The 21,331-nt window shown below is 41.8% G+C and overlaps 1 protein-coding gene across 4 annotated transcripts in view; it reads right to left on the bottom strand.

Annotated features, from left to right (window-relative positions):
* The window catches only part of VCAN (versican), a 105,857-nt gene extending 85,171 nt beyond the window's left edge, over positions 1 to 20,686 (bottom strand). For all 4 annotated transcript variants that reach the window (XM_070569767.1, XM_070569765.1, XM_070569766.1 and 1 more), the window contains exons 1-3: positions 19,936 to 20,686; positions 8,783 to 8,858; positions 3,156 to 3,533 (exon numbers count right to left, since the gene is read on the bottom strand). In XM_070569767.1, the coding sequence (XP_070425868.1) occupies positions 3,156 to 3,533; positions 8,783 to 8,852 (448 nt within the window). In that variant the 5' untranslated portion in view covers positions 8,853 to 8,858; positions 19,936 to 20,686. The remainder of the gene's footprint in view (positions 1 to 3,155; positions 3,534 to 8,782; positions 8,859 to 19,935) is intronic.
* Between the last annotated feature and the right edge of the window lie 645 nt (positions 20,687 to 21,331).

Genomic DNA, 21,331 nt, shown 5'->3' on the forward strand with positions numbered 1-21,331 from the left:
GAGTGGTTAAGTTCGCGCGCTCCGCTGCAGGCGGCCCAGTGTTTCGTTAGTTCGAATCCTGGGCGCGGACATGGCACTGCTCATCAGACCATGCTGAGGCAGCATCCCACATGCCACAACTAGAAGAACCCACAACGAAGAATACACAACTATGTACCAGGGGGCTTTGGGGAGAAAAAGGAAAAAAAAATAAATAAAATCTAAAAAAAAAAAAAAAAAAAAAAAAAAAAAGAAAGTTTCCTAGCCAGGAATTTTCTGTTCGCATGTGAACAATCTAAGAAAAAGATTGAAGCAGCTAAATCCCACATGGTGGATAGTTGTCCTAATTACAGGCAGTATTCAGGCTCTCATGGGAACACTGGACAGCTAAAGGAACTAGATGCTGCAGGAGGTACAAAGAGTTAGGGGGCCACAAGATCAACTTCTACTTCATGATTTTATCAAGGGCTGACGCAATCGAAGCTCATGAACATTCACTAACACTACTTCCTCCAAACATGGAACATCGAGACATTTACTTCCAGAGACAGGATACTAAGATGGAAAAGACACTGAACAATATGGGTGAGAAGGCTTGTTCCAACTCCCAATTTGCTCCTTAATCATATACTGAGCCTTAACTTCCTCCCCTATAAAGTGTAACTAATACTGCTTATGTTATTTGATTGATACGAAGGTCAAATTAGGTAAAGAGTTTAAAAATGTTGGATAGGCTACTAAGTACTACCTAAATGTTTATCATATTCATTATGTGTCCAGCATAACTTAGGGTCTCCACTATGACAGAAAAAATGTACGAGTTTTATCCCAAAGAAGGCCTGAAATAAAGTTCTCCAGACTTCCCTGGGTGGAAGCCAGGCATTCTGGTATCTGCCTCAAATTCCACTTTGTTGTATTTTAGGAGTTGTATAAACCAGTAGTTCTTGAGCTGTGTTCCAGGGCTCAAGAAACTGTCAAAGGGTTGAGGAAAGAGCAGCTGAGGATGTGGAGCTTTGGGTCCTCTCCTCCCACTTCAACAAGAGCACCTCCGTTTTTAATTGGAGTAAATATGGTGACTCATTTCTATAAGACTACAAAATGAATCAAGCTAATGTGCCTGGGGAGTCACTGGAAAATAGAAATTGGGGCAACGAGGTCTCATGGATGAGATTTTATTAAGGGTCATGTCATTTAGGACCAGATTTTTTGTTACGCAGAATGGATTTTGGTTTCCAAGATATCTTCCACTCTCCTTTTATTCCTACTAATTTCCCAGAGTTGACAAAAGTCTGTCTCTCACAGCCTGACTTCTGGCTATAAAACTGTCTCTCACATGCCCACCCTTAGTTTGTCTCTCTCTTCCAAGAGGGATATGCGCCTATAATGTAACTTCTGGAGAACAGACTAGACATGTCATAGACAAGCATCTCTTATAAGTGTTAACACAAAAAGATCTACCCGGGCACCAAGTAGATGCATTGACAACTAACATTCATTTTCTCATTTCCAATATTCATGAAATTTCTCAAAAGCTTTTCAGAAAATTTGTACCTTTATAGAACTACCCTAAAATTACCAGGAAGTATATATGGTGCTATCTGGTAAGTATGAGGGAGAGTTTATAATGATCTCTAAGGCTTAAGCAAGAAGTTGAATGGTTTTAAATTAGTCTTATGTTGATCAAAGCTTCAAATAGTCTTCTTGGTAATTAAAAATCTTCCATGTGCACTGAAGATTGGCAGTAGGGGGCACAAAGGGGCCACCGCGACCAGGGCAGGGAACATCAGTCTGTCTAAGTATCTGCAATTGTTGGGATAATTTGAAGACCACATGGGGCTAAGGAGATTAAGTGGAGGATTTTCATTGTTTCAGAGGGGCAAAGGGCAAATCCATTGCTAATTCTTTAATGATGAAAATTGTAAGAAGTTGTTAAACTCCTTTGGGATTTTAAAAACACAAGCATATACATAAATAAATTTATATAGAGTGTGTATCTGACATTACCATATATATACGCGCGCACACACACACACACATACAAAAAGAGAGAGAGAGAAATATCAGTAGAAGAAAACAATCTCAGGCTAACTACAATAAATGATAAAAAGGTTAAAAGTCCAGGATACTTAGTGGATGCCTGGACCATATAACAATAGATTTACAGAAGAGAGCAATAGAAACTGAACATAAAAGGATGTTCAAAAAATTAATTTGTCGCATCTGAAATTCAAAGTATTTCCTTTTGGCTACACAAGAAAGAGTTTTAATAAAACCCTTTGTATATATTTCTGAAAGGTAAATATTTTATAGGGAAATGGAGGGTTGGAAGAAAAATCTGTTCCGTCATGTCTGGGTATTAGAATTTTGCTTAATAACTTGCCAAAATATTCTGCTTCCAAGAGCTATGGCATTATGTGTGTACCCAATTAAAGCAATTTTTCTTTGCTTTGTCTCCTAACTTAAATTCAAATGACATATAAACCATCACTGAAGGGGGGCCGAACCCAAAATGTCTCATTGCAAGATGGAATGGATAACGACTAGTGTATTAACTGAAAAATTCTCTGCGTTCTTGTTTTGATCCAATTCAAACGTTTATTGAGTCCCGGCCTTTTTAAGGCACTGTGCTATGTACCATGGGGCTTATTAACTGCTTTATTTCTTCAATGTAAGTTAAGAAAGAATTTATATTTCTTAAAGGCAAACTCAAAGATTTTAATAATCATGCTAGGAGAGTGAGAAATAGGAGGAAAATGTTCTTTATAAGTATATATATATGTGTGTGTATGTCTGCATGTATGTATATGTGCATACACACATATGTAAAAATCAAAACAAAATGTAGATCAGTCTTTACATCTTAAATGTAATCATTGATAGGTCTCCATAATGAAGTAAAGATTTTTGAACTACATACCATGTTTTGAGGTATTCATTATTTCCAGTATACTATACTTTCCTACATCGAATCAACGAAGGCTGCGCAAAATGTCACCTTGCTTGATCCTCAAAAAAGTAACTTCATTTTTGGTGAAAGACATGGACTATTGGAATGATTGATGTTTTTTTCTACTTGCCCAAAGCGTAAACAATAGTTACTTTTGAGTACTGTTTCACAACACTTCTGAACCAGGTATCATGTTATACTACCTTCCTAAAAACTCCAAAAGCCTTACCATCCACAGCCAGCGACACCGTGTCTTGAGTGTCTTCAATCCCGTACATGACGTCACAGCGGTAGCGGCCCGCGTCACTGGCGCGCAGTTTGACCACGGTGAGGGAGGCATCGCCCACGTCCTCGGGGTGTGTAGGCACCGCCACCCTCCCTTTGTAGCCTTGACCAATCTTGATATTCCCATTTTGGGCCACGAGAACAGTCGTCTCCTTTAAATCTTTTCCATTCTTGTCCAATTCAATCTTAGACCATTTGATTCGGAGAAACTCACTGGTGGTGTTGTAACTGGGTGGTAAGGTAGGCAGGGTTGAAAAATGACAAGGTAGGTTGACTTTTCCAGAGAGGGAGCCCTTAACAGGTGGGCTTTTTTCCCCTTTGACTGGAAGAAAGAGAAAATACCAAATTAGCAGTCCTGAGAAACCGAAAATGAGTCTATTAAATATGTGAATGGATAAGGCACTTTTACAGTGGTTTCGTTACATCTTCAACATGTGGAATAATTAGAATGATTTTATATACAGAGGATAGTATACAATTTCAATAATGTTTTATAACAAAGACAGGGATTAATAATGCTCATTTTTCTGTACTAAAAATATGGCATTCATTTTAAAGTATTTGTAACTTAGTGTGTAATATGAACAAAGAAGTGATCAGATAAGGCAAGGACTGGAAGATGGGCAAGCCAGGGCAAAAGGAGTCCAGACTCAGCCCTGCAGATTGAAAGACTGGACCAGGCTAGGAAGGGCAGTGGAAAGGTGAACTTAAGTCTACAGGTCAGAAGACGAACAAAGTTTGCCACATTACTTGAGAGGAAATGAAAATAAAATTTGAAGAGGAAGCGAAAATAAAGAAAAGTACTTCAGTACACTGGAGAAGGGGAAGTCTCAAACTGGAAGAATCTCTTTTGGTTCAACCAAAGGCTTTCATCATAGTGACCAGTCCAGCTGCAATCACTTTGCAGTGAAACATTACCTCTCGATTATATCCTGGAGGAAAGATGGCATCTGTTCACCTAAACCTCCTAAACTATTAATCTGCAGAATGTCTTTCTGTTTAAGCCCTTAAACTTTTGTGTGTGTGTGTAAGGAAGATTGGCCCTGAGCTAATATCTGTTGCCAATTTTCCTCTTTTTGCTTGAGGAAGATTGTTGCTGAGCTAACATCTGTGCCAATCTTCCTCTGTTTTTCGTGGGATGCTGCCACAGCGTGGCTTGACGACCAGTGCTAGGTCTGCGCCTGGTATGGAACCCATGAACCCCAGGCTGCCAAAGCAGAGTGCACAAACTTAACCACTAGGCCACCGGGCCGGCCCCTAGCCCTTAAACGTAATGAGAAAGAGTACACTGACTACAACTTAACACTATTCCATGCAAAAGAAAACATTCCTTCACTCTTATAGGAATCCATTCCCCTCCCCCTCCTCTTTCCCTCATCTTCAGGTCTCTACTAATTGGTTAGACGACGTGTTGGTAATAACAATAGAAATTATCATTAATGCACACACAACTCCCACTTCGTGAAAATATGATGAACAAGCTAATAGTAGCCTCTAGGTGGAGTGAAATAATGGTTCTTAATCAACAAAATGATGTGTGTCTAACACTTAGTCTGTTAGTGGTCAAAGGTATATGTAACACACATCTCAATATGGACGTGCGTCAGAAATGATATAGCTGCCAATACGGCCCTGTGGATTGAGTTGGGGATAAGTCATTTTGAAAATTGCAGGAAGATATGGAGATATTATGCTCTTTAAGAAAAATGTAGTCTCTATTGCTAAAGATTGAAATTTAACTCCAAAAAGACTGGCCTATAAAATCTTTCATATGATACAAATAAACCTAATATAATTAATACAGTATTGTGTGTACTATATATATTGTATTTATGATAGAAGTCATTAATCTATTTCAAATTTATAAAGGTCGTTGCTATCACGGGTTTCTTTATCATTTACTAATCTATACATAGCTTATCGAAAATAGGATTTAAGGCACTTAACAAGATTAAATAAGAATAAAACGAAGTGTGCTATTTAGCGACACTAAGTTAATCTTTAAAATGTTACTAAGACTATTAGCACCTTGGAATAGTATCACAAGGGAATAATTCCTTTTTTTTTTTAAATGAAATAGCAGTTTTTTGTATGTGTGTAACGAAGCTAACATCTGTTGCCAATCTTCTTCTTTGTTTTTTTCCTCCCCAAAGCCCTAGTACATAGTTGTGTATCCTAGTTGTAAGTCATTCTAGTTCTTCTATTTGGGATGCTGCCTCAGCATAGCCTGAAGAGTCGTGTGTGGGTCCACGCCCAGGATCCAAACTGGCGAAACCCTGGGCTGCCAAAGCAGAGCCCACAAGCTTAACCACTTGGCCACAGGGCTGGCCCCATGGAATAATTCCATTTTTAATGGCCTCCTTGGCTTACAAAATAAGTTCTCTTATTTAACGCTCACCCTCAGAGTAAAACTGATCCAATCCGTTACTAAGGATGCTCCACTGAGCGGAAGTAACACTCAAGCTCCCCAGCTGGCTGGTGACAGACCTGGCCAGATCACGTGCCTCCTTACACCTAATCAAGAAATCTCTCACATAAAAAAAGTATTACTTTTTTGATGAAGAATAAATAGCTTTACCATCAACCTCAATTACGGCATAAATTATGAGATTCTTTATCATCGCCTTAAAAATGAGTTTTAAGATAAGTGGGATCCCATTTCTTAATATTTATTACTAAATTATAGTTCTGTCCACAATTTCAGATGTGTAGGGGCAGATAAGACATTCAGCCCAACCTATGCAATCAGGAGGTTTCTGAAACTTAGAGCATTGCTCAATAACTGTACTGTAAGGAGAAGATATAGTGGAACAAAATGATGTCAAAAGGCAAATTTCCCAAGGGTTATTTATTGTTCTGGATGTTTATAGATACAAGAAAATTAAAAGCTTCAGCTGAATATAAATATATATTCCTGTAGAATCCAGTCCTAACAACAGCATTTACAAAAAGCTGCGTGGTCAAGTCTTTTGTGTACGAAATCTTGGGTCTTAATGCACCGGGTCACAAGAACTAAGTTCACTAAATCTAAATATTTTAAGAAAGAAATTTAGTAGTTCAGAGGGTAATGTTTATAGACTATGCATGTTTAAAAAAAAAAACCTGCTACCTGCAAGAACTTATCTGAAACTCTGACAATGCAAGTAATAAAAATGAATGCTAACAAAAGGTTCACTGTTCCCACCAGATGGTTTGTGGGTTAAATGAGTACAGTAAGGGAAAAATCTCTAAATAATGAATGATCAGTTACCTTTCGTTCTTTGTCAGTAAATTCTGCAGAGCAAGGATGATGTAAACTCCATCTACACAATTTGACTAAACACACACACGCAGAACTTGGCCAAATAAATGTCAGATTGAGCATGTGGGAATTTATCACTCTGTTAGGCGACAAATATCACTCTCTCGTTCATTCATTTATTCATGACTGTAGATGACTCTGTTTATTATTATTAGAGGAATATCCAAAGAACTAGGCCAATGCTCAATAATCAATATAATGAGTATTGTTAAAGCAAAGAGCTCTTCATGCATTAAAATAAAGCCAATATAGCCAGGAGACTAGGTGTTCGTTAATGTTAGTTATGACCTTTTGAGTTCCTAGGAATAAACAGAGGAAACTTTAAGAGGAGAGTACTTGCATTAACTTACAAGTTTCCTGCTGTGTGTCCCACTATGAACTTGGTAAATCTGTTTTATGTGGCTCTTAAGTCTTCAACTTTTGCCCCTCATATGAAAAAATGAAATTCTTCTGGAATTAGCCCCAAACTAATTACATCCCTTAAGCATGATCATAGATTTACAAAGAACTTGATTCTTGGAGTAAAGTATAATACACTGGTTAAGAGCATGGACTATGGGAGCCCGACTGCCTGGGTTCAGCTCCAGGCTCCAGCACTAAGTAGCTGTGTGACTGTCTACATGAGCTGTGCCTCCAAACCTCTTGGTACTACAGTTTCCTCATCTGCCAGATGGGGAGAAGAAAAGCATCTGTCTCATTGAAGAATTAGATTAAATAAATTAACTATGCAAAATACTTATTACAAGTCCTAACATGTAGAAATTACTCAATATTGTTAGCTATTATTACTATTTTAAAATGCTGTCAAGGATCTATAGCATAAGTAGGGTTTTTTCCCCCATTCTTTGTGTGAGTTCTTTCTTTAGCTTAAGTAGAAAGTCTGAGTTTTAAGTGGAGGGATGGTTGCCTTGTCCCTCAAGGTTCTCCCACTGTTTTCTCTGGAATTCCCCTTCTATTTCTACCCACTTAAACCAACTCCCTTTTCTGTATCTCCTTTCTGTGTCTTCACTGGATTCTGTTCTCTTTTCCTCTCTGTGACCTTCACCTTTACTTTCTGAAAATGCTAAAGAAGATAGCCTCTGGGCTGTTAATGGATTGGTGGAGCCTAGACTTTGATAGCCTTCTAGGTCATTCCTCTCTCAGTTTAAATGTTACTTTGTCAAAGAAGACTTAACCATCTCCTTCCTCCAACCCAGGCCATTCCCAATGATATCACTCTACTTTATTTTTGTCAATCTGAAAGTACCTGGACTATTTGTTTACTTGTGTATTGCTTGTCTCATATAACTAGGAAATTAAGTTTAATGAAATTCAGGACAATGTATGACTCATCCACTGGTATATCCTTGGACACCAAGAATAATACCAGGCACATAGAAGGTATCAAATAATATTGCCAATGGGTAGATAAATGAATGGGTAGGGGAATGGAAGGATGAATAAATGGATGGATGGATGGATGGATGAAGTGATACTTAAACTTTGAGTCTTGAAGAATAAATTGAAGTAGAACTGTGGAGAGCAAGAGAAGGAACTGCCAAGCAGAAGGAATTCCATGTGAAAAAGAGGGGACTATGAAAGTCTATGCATGGAACTGTAAATTACTTCAGAGAGTCTGAAGCAGAGAGTGAATGTGAGAAGGAAGGGGAAGCTGAGTCTGAGAAGTGCATCAGACAGGAGCAGATCACTGAAACTCTGGGTCAGGGTAGTATCTATCTTCATGGACCCTCATCCATGAATTTGGAATTATAGAACCTTCATTAGGTGGATATATAATTTAAAGCTAAAGAACAAAACAGTGCATGGGCATTTAACCAGGTACTTTAAAAGAAAGAGAGAGAAAGAAAAGAAAAGGAGATGGGGCAAAAACTTAGCTGTCAGCCTTCTCTTTCTCTTCTTGACTCTTCTCAAACTCTAGCCTCCTAAGGGTTTGACAGTCTTTCTTTTTTTATAAGAAAGTCATTTAGTAGTACTGGAGAAAGTGAAATTTAAAAATATGCCCAATGCCACACAGGAGTCTTTGTGCACAGTCTGAAGGTAATCTGAGAAGCTGCAGAAAGCCCACGTGCTTCTTCAGCATCCTGTTCATTATTTTGTTTTGACTGACTTATTTAAACCATTATTTTCAGCCTAATAATATTTTAGCTGAAAATTTCAGCACTGAGTAGAAAAAAAAACCCTTCCTTATAGTGACTCCATATTGCCATTCCATGCCCCAGTACTTAAATTTTTATTCCACTTAGTGCCAAAGAAATTGTCACCACACTCACCTTTATGTAGTGCATGGGTTGCTATTAAGGTAGAGCACATCCATAAGATGCGCTTTATATTTATCAACATCTTGTCCTAGAAATGAAGAAAAATACAAAGTAAATCATAAGCATTCAGGTTTGTGGTGGGCCATAAATCACAAGCAATTTGTGCTTTGATGAAATAAGAATACAAGAAGTAGCTCCACTTGGATTGTAAAAACAGGAAGGAAGCTGCAACAGGAGAAGTTATCCAACACTTTAATTATTAGTTTGACTCTCACCCAATGTGGTAGGTACCAAAATAATCCTAGAACCCAATTTGGGGACATATAACAATATGGATATGTGGGACAACCACAACTGGGTAGGAAGAACAATAAAGACCATAGCCTAAGTAACTAGTGGCTAGGAGCTGGCACAAAGAGGGAAGGGTGACCACAAAGTCTATTTAGAAACAGGAAGCTGGTCAGAGATGGAGCAAGGAAACATGGGGAAACAATAGCAAGAGATCTTGAAAGAAAGGGAGTCATGTCAAATGTGAGGTGGGAAAGAACGCTTGGTGGTTCATGAACATGGTATCAAAACAGAGAATAACGACTCCAGTAGGCTTTTTAAAGCACAGACTTCAGTTAGTTTCTAGGAGGCTGAACAAACAAAATAAATGTATTATAAGGAGCTGTTAATTACAAAAAAGACCAGTGCTTGCCATGAGTTTTAAAGCAGTTCCAACAGTTCTAAAGTCTGCAGGGTAAAGAATGAAAAAAACCACCCCTTCCTGAGAGTCAAGAAACCCTGTGCTGGCTTTGTCATTAATTTATTGTGTGACTTTGGGGAAGACATTTAACAGTCTGGGTCTCAGAATGGTGCCTGCCAGCTCGAATTTCTATGAGGCTGTAATTATGCGGAGAAGTTACCAGTGTTGGGGACCATTTAGAAATCAAAGAACCAATCTCAAGAGAAGTGCAAATTATTTGATTTCCACAGTTCCCTTCTCAGCTACCTTTAGAACTATTCTACAACAGCCATTTTTGGTTGGCTACCCAGGAGCCAACCCTCTTTCTCCTTTCTAACAAAACTCAGATTCTGTTCTACCATCTACTCTCCTTCACACAGCCATGTATTTAGAGAAGCCATGGTCAAACTCCAGCCCAAGGGATGATCCTGATTATCCTAAGTCAGTTACTCTGGTCCCATTCCTTTCACCAATGATTGGTTTTGGCATGAGTAGATGATGCAATTTTGCCCAATGAGATGTGAGGGGATCTCTGTGAGGAGTGGAAGAGATGCTCCTGGGAAAAGTATATTCATGTTAACGAGAGAAAATAGGAAGAGATGGTTGCTTTTCTTCAGTGGACATTGTCACGATAAGATAGTTCTTCTCAAACAGTTGAGGCCATCTTGCATCCATGAGTGTGTAAGAGAGCCTCTGGGGATGAAGCTGAGAAAGAATTAGGAGAGACCGGGTTAAGCCCTCAAGCATGAGGCCTATAGTGGGCTATAACTTTGAACTTCTTTTTACATGAGATAATAAATTCCCTTATTATTTAAACCCAATAAAATCAGGGCGTTTTTTTTACTTGTAGCTGAAGGTATCTGACATCTCTTTGAATTGGCACCTGAAATAACTTCCTAACACGTTCCTTAGAAAATATCTAAATTTTATCTTATTTAGGAAACCTAGATTGAAAAGAAGAAAACGTTGTAAGAATCCAAGTCAATTTGGGCTCAAGTTCAATTTCATAATCTACAACAGTTATTCCTTTTTCCTTGATGTTTTTCTCTATTTGAGTGCTTTATTTTATATATCTTGAAATAAGTGTCAGAACTTCTCTGAAACAAAATTATAAAATTCTAGATATTTCCTAAAGAGCATTTTTTAACCTAATACATTATATATCTGTTTTCCATCGATAGGTCATTTGACAACTCACAATGAAGAGCATACAGTTGATAATGCTAAACTAACCTTGATAATTGAGTTTATTATTTATCGTATAACTTCTGGGATATGCTAACAGATGTTGTTAAAGACTAACTGGGAAATTAGGTTTCCACATTTCTGGGTTTCTTATAAGATACCGCAGCAAACAGGAAGTATACACTTATATCTCAATGCCATTACAATATTTTAGGGAAAAAATAAAGACATCAATTTCACTTACTCTATAGTTTAAAGTTTCCAAACAAAACGAAATTTTAGGTAGTATCATAAAATGCTATTAAAGAAGATGCATTCCATGAGTATTAACTGAATTCAAGTAGGAAACTTTTCTATAAATGTACTTATAAACAATAATTTCCTATCATTCTTTAAGGAAAATTGAGAACAATTTTTTTTCGTGAAACTTTTATAAGCGTAATAAAAGTCCGGGCTGCACTGTCAAATAGCCCTGAATTCAAGTTCTGAATCCTCTGCTAATAGTCTGTGATTTTGGGTGAGTTACTAACTCTCTCATTTTCAGTTTCACTAACTTTCTCATTTCTCATATTTGACTGTGAAAAGTAGTATTTAATTATTGGAGTGATTATGAGAATTGATAAAATAATGCATATGAAATATAGCTCAGTGATACACAGTGTATTCAATACTCAATATTTATTATTAATGTTACTAATTCAGGCTTTCTACAGGTGTTCTTTTCCTGGTGTCATATCACTAATAATAAAAAGAAAAGTATTTGAAGCTCGTGAATTTGAAAATTATAACCTGGGTTGCCACAGAAGCAGTGTACAACTTTACACTTAAAATAAAGCACCCTATAATAACTTACTGCTACGTGCTTTGAATCATTACAGGTAAGCATGTTTTATCTCCTCTGTAGAACAGTAGGTTTCTGGAAGGCAGAGCTAGTGTCACAATCAACTTACTGATTCCCACAATATTTCCACAGTGCCAGGTTTAGAGTAGACCCTTGAGGAAGGTTTGCAGACCAAATGCATGACCAATGCCTCCATCTCCTACTCAGAAACATACTTTGAAGTGAAGTGCAAACAATCTCTTGAGAATATAGGCAAGCAGGCTAATAACACCTGAAATACATTTAAATCATTCCAGTTGAATATTTACCACGACACAATAATATCTGATGTTGGTCAGTATCTAAAGTGTTGGATCTCGTAGGAAAACCAGAGGAGAAGGTGTGATCCTGACCCAGGAATGAATCTTCTGCATCCTGATGTCCTATCCATGACAGAAACTCAAGGTCTTACTCTTTGTGCCATACTTTGCCCTTATAAAAGTGTCGTTTTTTTTTCCTGAGGGAGAAGAGAAATGGTTTTTCATCTATTTAACAAGGATACTCATCACTTGATTTAAGATTGCCCCTAAGATAAGGCCAGGGAAGGAAGCCAGTGCATTAAAAATACAAAAGAGAGATCAGTCATGTTTTAAATATATTTGCATAAATATGCTTGAATAAGTTGACAACATTTAAAAATTGGAGTTTTCACACTAAGCCTCAGATTTCTGACTTCTTTTGAACAATCAGACCCAGCAACTCCAGGTTCATGGTCTTGCTGCCAATCATCGGCATTAACACAGCAGCCTCACCTTGGCTCTGGAAGCTCAAGGTTATAGCTGGCCCCACTCGGCTTCTCCATTTCCACTCCATGCCTGTTTCCTGTAGGCACCTGAGTTTGCAGCCCTTGATTTAAAGGATGGTCATTAATCTCTTTAGTAAATATCTCAGAGTGCTTTTACTGATCTTAGTTGTCTCAGAACTATGTTTCCATGGCCTCTTCCTTGGAGTCCATGGGCATTCATTCCATTTCTCTAATTTTCTTAAGACTACGTCCATATTCATGGTTGTTAGGGCACACTATTTGCCTTCTGCATTTGACCTTAGTAAATGAAAAACTTTCTAAAACAAAGCTTTTATCTTTGTATTAGCACCACTCTGACCCCCATTCCCATTCTTTTGCTCTTCTGTGTCTGTCTTGTAAGCATAATCTGTTAGTGATAACAAGTCTGGCTGCATAGAAAGACCTGGGAGATGACAGCCAGTGCCTATATTTAGCCTTCCACTGCAGTGAAGTCAATGAGAAGAGGAGAAAGTCATTGAACGATCAAGGAACAGCTGACTGAGGCTGTTTAATTGCCTGGGAGACACAAGAGACAAGGTCAACAGGAGTCCTATCTGTGCGAGATGTCTGCAGAGAGCATTAGGGTCATGGCAGGAACGGGCTGCCTCAGAGAAAGAGAGCCAAGGTTCTAGTAAATTGATATTTAATATTCTCCCTTGATCTTGGGGAAGGCCCTCTGAGTACAGGACGACTTGAGGATGCACACATAGCCGTTGCGTCTTCCAGTCTTCAAATTAGTTACCCTAGAAACCAATTGTCTGGGACATCTCAGCCGCAAGATAGACACAGTGAGCACTGCCTATCATCTTGCTCCTGGGTGCTTTCTCACAGGAGGAATTGCTGTAATGCAGAGAGAAATCTCATGGTGTAAACACGAAATCTCATGAATTTACCTCACAGGAGTCTAGGGCCCATGTGAATTTATCACTAACCTGCAACTGGATTGCTGAACCTGGACCTGGCTAAGCTGTTTCACATCATTGCCCCTTAGTTCTCGGCCTGATGAACTCCGTCCTCATCATTCTATCTAAACCATACTGTACTCTCGATTCCCTTTCCCATCTGCTATTTTCATCATAGCACAGATCACCATTTTGTATGTATTTGGAAACTGCCTTTCTCCACCCACCATACTATAAGCTCCAGGAGAGCAGTCTTTGGTGTTTTGTTCACTGTTGCATCCACAATGCCCAGGACACTCGGTACATATTTGTTGAATGAACGAATATGCCCATTTTTCAAATAATCAGATGCATATTATATACACTATTTGGCACTTTACTTTCTTCACTTACAATACAACATATTTTGGAGAACCTTCCAAATCAGCAATACAGTTTTTCTGTTTATTTTTAACAGCTGCATAGTTTTCCACTAGATGAATGTAGCATCTTTCATTTTACCACTTCCTATGATGAGCCTTTAAAGTATTTCCAGATTTTTGCTATGAGAAACAATGCTGCAAAGGGCATCCTTGTCCATTTGTCTTGGGTGACATTTATACCAATATCTATATGACAATATCTAGAAAAGGAATTGCTAGGTCAAAGGGTATATGCATTTTTTAAAAATTTGATAGCTATTAGCAAATTGTTTTCTAAAGAAGATGAACCCATTTACATCCTGACAGTGGCACACGAGCGATCCAGTTTCTCCACACCCTGGCCAGCACAAACTTTCATCCAACTTTTTTATCTTGACTGCTCCACTTGATGAAACACTGGTAAAGCATATCATTGTTGCTTTAATTACTATTTATCTAACTATAAATGAGGGTGATGAACTTCTCATATAATGAAAAAATCTCTTTATTTCTCTTTCTGCCAACTGCCTATACATAACATTTGGCATTTTTTTGACAGATTGCAGTCTCTTAGTTACTTGTGGAAGTTCTTGGTATATCAAAAGATTTAATAGCTTTTTGTCTCGCAGATGTTTTCCAAACGTATTCTTTGTTTTTGTGTAAATAATTAAATTGTTATTTAGTCAGACATCAATCTTTTCTAGGATGGTTTCTGGATTTACCTTTTGCTTAGAACAGGTTTCTCTACTTCTAGCTTATTATTTTAAAAATCCTATGATTTCCTCTAGGTATTTTTTTTAAATGTCAATCTCTACATTTCATATTTGATCCATCTTAACTTTATTTCAGGAGAAGAAATGAGGTAGAGATTGACTCTTACTTTGAGTGGACTAATCTGTTGTCCCCAAGCCATTTTAAAAATAACCCTTCTTTTCCACTGAATTTCCATGTTGATTTTAGTCTATTTCTGGACTCTGTCTGCTGTTCAATGAAACTAGGCAATTCTTAAAACAATATGCCCCTATCTAATTCATTTTATAGATTTAGTAGGAAACACACGATTTAGGTAATACTGATATTATTAAGATTATAGAATTAGATCAGTATGAGTCCCATGAACATAATATATTAACACCTCTTATTTTTATAGTTTTCCATTTGCCAAAACCTTTCCATAGGTAGTCACATTTTTGATGTTTATAACTGTGTATCCATTTGACAGGTTTTGACATTAAAAGTCTAGAAGTTGTGTCTTCATCTGGTTTTCTCAGCTGGTAAGTACAACTCAAGCTTTCTGATTCAAAGTCTAGCGCTCATTCCACTACACCACAGGGACCACCAACTCAGTAATTTAATAATAAAAAGGTTATAACTCACCTATTACAGACATGTTTATTATAAGCTATGTAATCGCATTTTTATAGACATAAACACCCCTCAGAATTCTTAGAAGAATGAGGTAGGATGTATATAGATACAGAAATAAGGCAAATTTAAATGCAGATCTGCATTTATACCCTTTCATAGATAGATTTATCTAGAGGAGTTTCAGGAAACATAACTGACAAACACAGTAAACAAAGGTACTTTGCATTGACCGCTGAAATACAACCACTCTTGGCACATTCAGCGATAAGAACTGAGCAGAGTCAAAAAACCTGGAGAATATATATATAATATAAATGCATAAATATATATATATGTAATTTACCACATCTAGGCTACCAGAGGAAACTGGCACAAATTCACTAATTGAAGTGGAGTTTGGCCAAGATATTTATCTCTACTTCCTCTCGTTCTGACTCCAAATCAGAGAGAGTACAGGCCTTGTGTTTTCTGGTAAAGTACAGCCCTATGCAACAATCAGCATGCTTTCTCACACGAGAGCAAGGAACCCCCAACAATGAGTGTTTGTGAGTCCTAACTGGTTTCTCTAGGTGGGTGGTGAAATAATAACCTACTATAGTCATTCATTCTTTTCCTCAAAAGAACTAGGTGTCTTGCTAAGTTCTGCTTGGTCACAGGGCAATATCCCATTTTAAGTACAGTGTCTAGTGATGTTTGCCCATGAATAAAGTCAACAGAAATGTTCAAACCCCACTAGGAAAGGAGAGCTTAGTTATATGGCTGCTGGGAGACAGCGCTGGTTGATCTTTCTGCTCTCAAAGGCTCTGATCCTCAATTAGCCACCAATCATTAACCACAAAGTATTTAAGCATAATATGAGGAAACAGAGAACAATGACTCTATCTTTAACATTAATCACATTCAGCTTTAAGTTAGCTTTTGGGGTCTTTTCCAAACCGAATTAACAAGTGTGCAGATACAGGTAGCTCCAACATCAGAGGTATTCCCCTCCAGTTTGCAGGCACAGAGAAAAAGAAGAAACCTATGTCTGTAAACATATTTAAATCTCGGGGGAGTCTTTTCAAACTTTATCTTTAAAAGCAGGAAATACAATTTAGGAATAACTTTTAATTTCTTTTTTTATCTACTAAGAATAGCAAAGTAAAACTCTGAATTCTTACATAAATCCTTAACGATTATCTTGACTCTCATCCCTCTTCCCACCTCCCACAAGAAGATTAAGGACCGTGGACTTCCTGCTGGAGGAAGTAATTGCTCAATCACTTTGGAATCCATTGGAATCCTCTGCAGTATTAGTCGGGACAGGCATATGCAATTGTAAAATATCCCTTTCTTTGCTTAGAGCTCAGAACTAGAAGTCAGTCTCTGAGACCTTCTGCTTGATACCCTTACATTCCAAGTTACATATTTCCCAAACTGGGAACAGATTGTATCTCAGAAAACTAGTTGTTGCTTCCATTGTGCTTTCCTATTTTTATTTTAAACTCACAACATCCTATTTTAGGACTTTGTATGAATATTTTCACCATAGGTTTGGCACAGTTGCCAGGCAGTACTTAAAATAATCTAGGTTACAGCTTTCAGAGGGAGTCAAAAATCCAGGGAAAGTGGATCAAGTAGATATATCAGATTTGAGATCGAAGAGGTCATTAAAACCGTGTTCTTCCAAGATAGATACAAGTAGGAGAGTTTAAAACGCAGCTCGAAGTGGCAGCGTCTAGTCTGCGCCGCGTTCCCCCGTCCTCGCTCAGGCACTTCATGCACGGGGACCCGAGTTCCATCCGCAGCCACTTAAAGTTTGCGCTCTGGAATTCCGTCAGTCCTGTCACATGGCAATCGTTTGGCATTCTAGACGAACTCTTTTATGACAGTCTGGGACGTGATTATCCTGTAAGTGACTAAAAATGGTCTTTCAACCTACTTGAACGTATTTAAAAAGTCAATATATGCAGCACAGGATAAACTCGTCTCATTTTTCTGCCAAAAAAGTTTGCTTGGAATAAATCTTTACTTCTCAGTCGCAAGGCAAAAACTCCTCCTACCACTTCCAAGAAACAAGGAAAAAAAATCCAAACAGTCTTTTAATAAAAGTGTTCAGTACCGTCTGGGTGGAAGTGGGGTGAGCTGCAGCTGCAGCGGGTCTCCCAGGCTCGCCCCGCCGAGCCGGGCCCCGCCCTTCTCCGCCCCACCCCGCCCCGCCCCCGCGGAAGGCGCAAGGCCCCGCCCCCCGCGTTGGGGCGGGGACCCGGGAGGCGCCCCGCCAGGTTCCGCGCGGAGCTGACTGCGGGCTCGGCAGCTCAGCTGTCTCCCAGCCGCAGGAGTCACACCCGTCTCGGGCCGGGAGCTGAAGCCCCAGCCCACGTGGCGGCGGCTGGTGAGCCCCGCGCTCCGGGAAGCGCCCCGCGCGGTTCCTCCTGGGCGCAGGCTGAGCGAGTGGGGAGCCCCAGCCGCCCCAAGGAGCTAGTTGTTCTCTCACCCTTCCATCCCCGCACGTCGCTTCAGTCGCGTTTGTTATCGCTCGTGGCATTTAAAACATAGCTTAACACGAAACGCGAAATTCAGTCCAAAACCTGAAACGAACCCTGCCTGTCCGCTCCTGGCTATTCGCATTCATCTGCCTCATCTCTGTTCCTTTCTTCCTCCTCTTCCCTCCACGGTCCCCTTCCTTCCTTCCTTTCCCTTCCTGTCTCATTTTTTTCTCCCGGTGCCCGCCTTCCCCCAGATTTCCACGTTCGACGTGTGTCGTGAAGTTGAGGAAGTTTAAACTTTGGATTAGGGGACCTTCTTTTGTAATGTCCTGGGGTGAGGCCCTAGCACTGGGTTCAAGCGGCCATGGGCCTTAGTAAAATTTCAAAAAGTAAGGCATTCTGTATTATCTTTCTTAAAGTGACACCCAAGATGAAGCATCAAGCCCCCCCAAAACCTGGATCCGCCCCGGCCATGTGTGATCGTCCACCAAGCTGCAGACTCGGCCCAGAGCTCCGCTCACATCCCAGCTGACGCGGGAGAAGGCGCTCCTGCACTTGGCTAAGACACGGTCTCTTTCTGTCCGGGTCCTCCAAAACCCTAGATTGCAGGCTGCAGATTCTGAAGTAGAAAACCAAAGACGAAAGGGGAAGCTAGGATCCTCCATCCTTGAATATGTGGCTGTGAAAGCTGCTCGCCCGGTTTTGGAGGGGTTCGTTTTTCTCCACCTGTGCTGGATTTCTCCATCAGGGGGCGCCCACACCCGCCACAAAACTCCCCATTCCTAGACATCTCGGTTCTGCAGCCCGAAACACGCCAACTGGGGGCAGATCCCAAGGACCGCACCGCCTCCTTCGCTCCTCCCTTCTCGCCTGCCTCGGCGGACAGGGGAGGCAGAGATTTCACACTGGCCATTCATTTGTCAGCTTTGGGGGAGGGGACGCAGGAGCGAGAGACACGCAGCAGAGGCTGGGAGAGGGGAAGGGAGGCAGAGAAGATGGAGACAGAGAGGGAGAGACAAAGCTGAGAAACGGGACACAGACAGCTAGACTGTCTTTCCGCCTGTGGGTGTGCGCACGGCGGGACAGCTCTCCAGGCGCCGCGTAGATTTCTCCTCCCTCTCCCAGCATCTCCAGGGGACGTGCTGGACTTGCTGGGGCGCAGCTGGATCCCAGAGCAAAGAGTTTAAGCTATGACACTATTTTTCTACCTCGCTCTCACTGCCTGACACACTGATCGCTCCACGCCCAGTGACACAGACAGACAGCTGGGACAGCCCTAATGCCCTGCAGTCCGCACGCACCAGAGATGCCGCCCGGCGGCGCCCTCGCCTCCGCAGGGCGGGGGGCGCTCCAGCCGAGGGCGTACCCCGGGACTCCCGGCACACTCTCTCCGCCGCCGCTCGACCAGCCAGTAAAGTTGCTCAACTCGGGCCGAGAGCTGGGAGGGGGTGGGGAGATGGAAGGATAAGGAGGACTGCTGTAGTCGGGGTAAGAGGGCTGGTCCTAGAGGCTCCAGATTCGGGTCCCCGAGCCACCTTTGTCTGGAGAGTGCTCTGAGCGCTCGTTTGCTCGTTGAGACGCGAGCGAAAACCGCCACTTCGCTCTTCAGGGTGAGATAAAATTCTTGCACATCCCTGAGATTCAGGGCAAGCTTTTCCCGCCCAGGCGCCTCCCAGACCTCCGCGGCGCTCCAACAACCCCACCCCCATCCCCTGCTCCCTCTTGGCCGGCCCCTGCGCACCGCGCGCAGGACAAAAGAATCCGGAGGTACCAGAGAGAGCCTTGACAGCCCCCAAGTCGCCAAAGAGGCGCGGCCCCGGGACCCTGTATCTCTCCCGGCCGGACCTCCTCCCGGGCTGCCTGCGGGCTGAGGGGCTCCTGTCCGTACAGGTCCCGGGCAGCTGGAGCGCCCGCTCGCCCTGTCAGGAACTGCCCGGGAGCAGCTTTCCAGGAACGCCGGGCACTGACCACACACCAGGGGAACCAGGTTGCCTGCACCAAGGCAGCTTCGGGGACTTGTATGTGGGCAAGTCTCGGGAGTCCCCATTCAAACTTTTGCCTCGAGCAGGTTTAACAAAAACGATCAAGGTGCCAGGGGTCCCTCCCTCCTCTCCAGCTCAAGACCCCACGACTTTTCTAGGGGTTCTCTACAATTTCCTTCCCTCCCTTCCCCCAATTCCGTTAGTCCTCTACCCCCACCCCACCCCGGGCTTCTTTTGTCTGCATCTTTTTCAGCATCCCGATCGCTGTGTATTCTTCTCTCCAAAACCTCCTTCTGAAAGTTACCTGCATTTTTAAGTGCCTGTATTTTCTTAACTTCGCCTTACAGCTAGTTCTCTTTGCCTTGATTAAAGCCTTCTGCCAATTACAATGTGCTTTTTTTCTAAGCTCGCTTTTTTTCCTATAAGTTTTTTTTTTTTTTTAAGGGGGAACAAAAGAAATGTGATTACCTTGAAAGACGGCTTATTGCAGTTGGGGGGAAAATTCACCGCAGCGCTGCGCGAATGGGCTCGGCGTTGTCGGGGCGGGTCACATAGGAAGCGCGGTGGCCTGGGGAAGGGTGCGGGACGGTGCTGGAGGATGCGGGGCTGCCGCAGATCCGGGTCCCAGCGCCTCTCCACAGCACCTAATGTTCGCGGCTGTTGCGCCCTCGCGCCTGGAGTTCTTCCCCAGAAAGGCTCGGGGCAGCTCGCCTGCAAGTTCAAATGCGGGTTGTGACACCCATCATCATTATATCACTGTACCGTCAGCACCGAGGAGGAGACTCAGCGAGGAGGAGGAGGAGGAAGAGGAGGAGGGTTCATTCACAGGCTCCTGAAGCGTTCCGCAGCTTCAGCCACTCCTAAGAGCCCAGGCTTGGAAAGCAGGCAGAGGGGCGGAAAGGCAGCTCCCCGCTCCTGCGGTAGGGACCGCCTGCCTCCCTCCCCAAGCACTCCCACCTCTCGGCGTTTCTTCCTGACAAGAAGTACCAATCGGCTCGGGGACAGCAGCGCTCCCCATTCAGCGACTCACTAAGTAACATCGCGCTGTGCGCGAGGAAACCACTGCCCTCCCACCCCTCCCCACCCCCACTTCCCCTCCCCCCGTGCTGCCAGTTCTGGGTTAGGGGGAAGGAGCCCCCAGGCTCTTGTGGGGCAGGCCAGCACTAGACAATTGAGTACCGTCAGTTCTTCTTCGGAGCAAACGAAACTCTGTAAAACCAGCAAAGAACTTGGTTAAAGCGTGTTTATGCAGCCACAGAGCCTGCCTGTCCCATCTGAGGGAAGTGTCAGCCTCGAAGCTTCTGCCAACCTGGAAGAGACACTGGGAAAACGAGATCCTTCTGAGACCTAGAGGGAAAGTGTAAGAATTCCCCGCTGCCTTCCCAGGGAACGGCCCAATGGGGAGCCCAACGTCATTGCGCAACCTACAAAGACCCTGGTAATAAAGGGCTGGCTAGGAAATTCCCCCAAGTAAATGCCTTGTTGGATTCAGGCAGATCCTCTTCTTCTGCCACAAACCTACATAAGTTTAGATTCTGCTTTCTTCCTTCTTCCTTTCCCTCAGTCTTTCCAAGTGTCCCTCATGATAGAATATGTAATTTTTCTGAGTAACAGAGACTCCTTGGAGGTATCAGTCACCTTCCTTTTGGTCAGGAAATGGGGACCATAATCTTTCCTTAGTTTATGTAATTTTTGTTTTCAGCCAAGCCCACCCGACTATGTAAACAACATCAACACACAGAAGAGTCCCCTGCATTGTGTTACAAAAGATTTCCAACAGGACCTTACAGAGCAAAGGGTCAACCAGTTGACACAAAGGATTTCTGCCTGTTAGAAAAGGGAGACTTTGTATTTTCCTTGTCTT

Source organism: Equus przewalskii, chromosome 13 (genome assembly GCF_037783145.1).
Source record: "Equus przewalskii isolate Varuska chromosome 13, EquPr2, whole genome shotgun sequence".
NCBI classification, from domain to species: domain Eukaryota; kingdom Metazoa; phylum Chordata; class Mammalia; order Perissodactyla; family Equidae; genus Equus; species Equus przewalskii.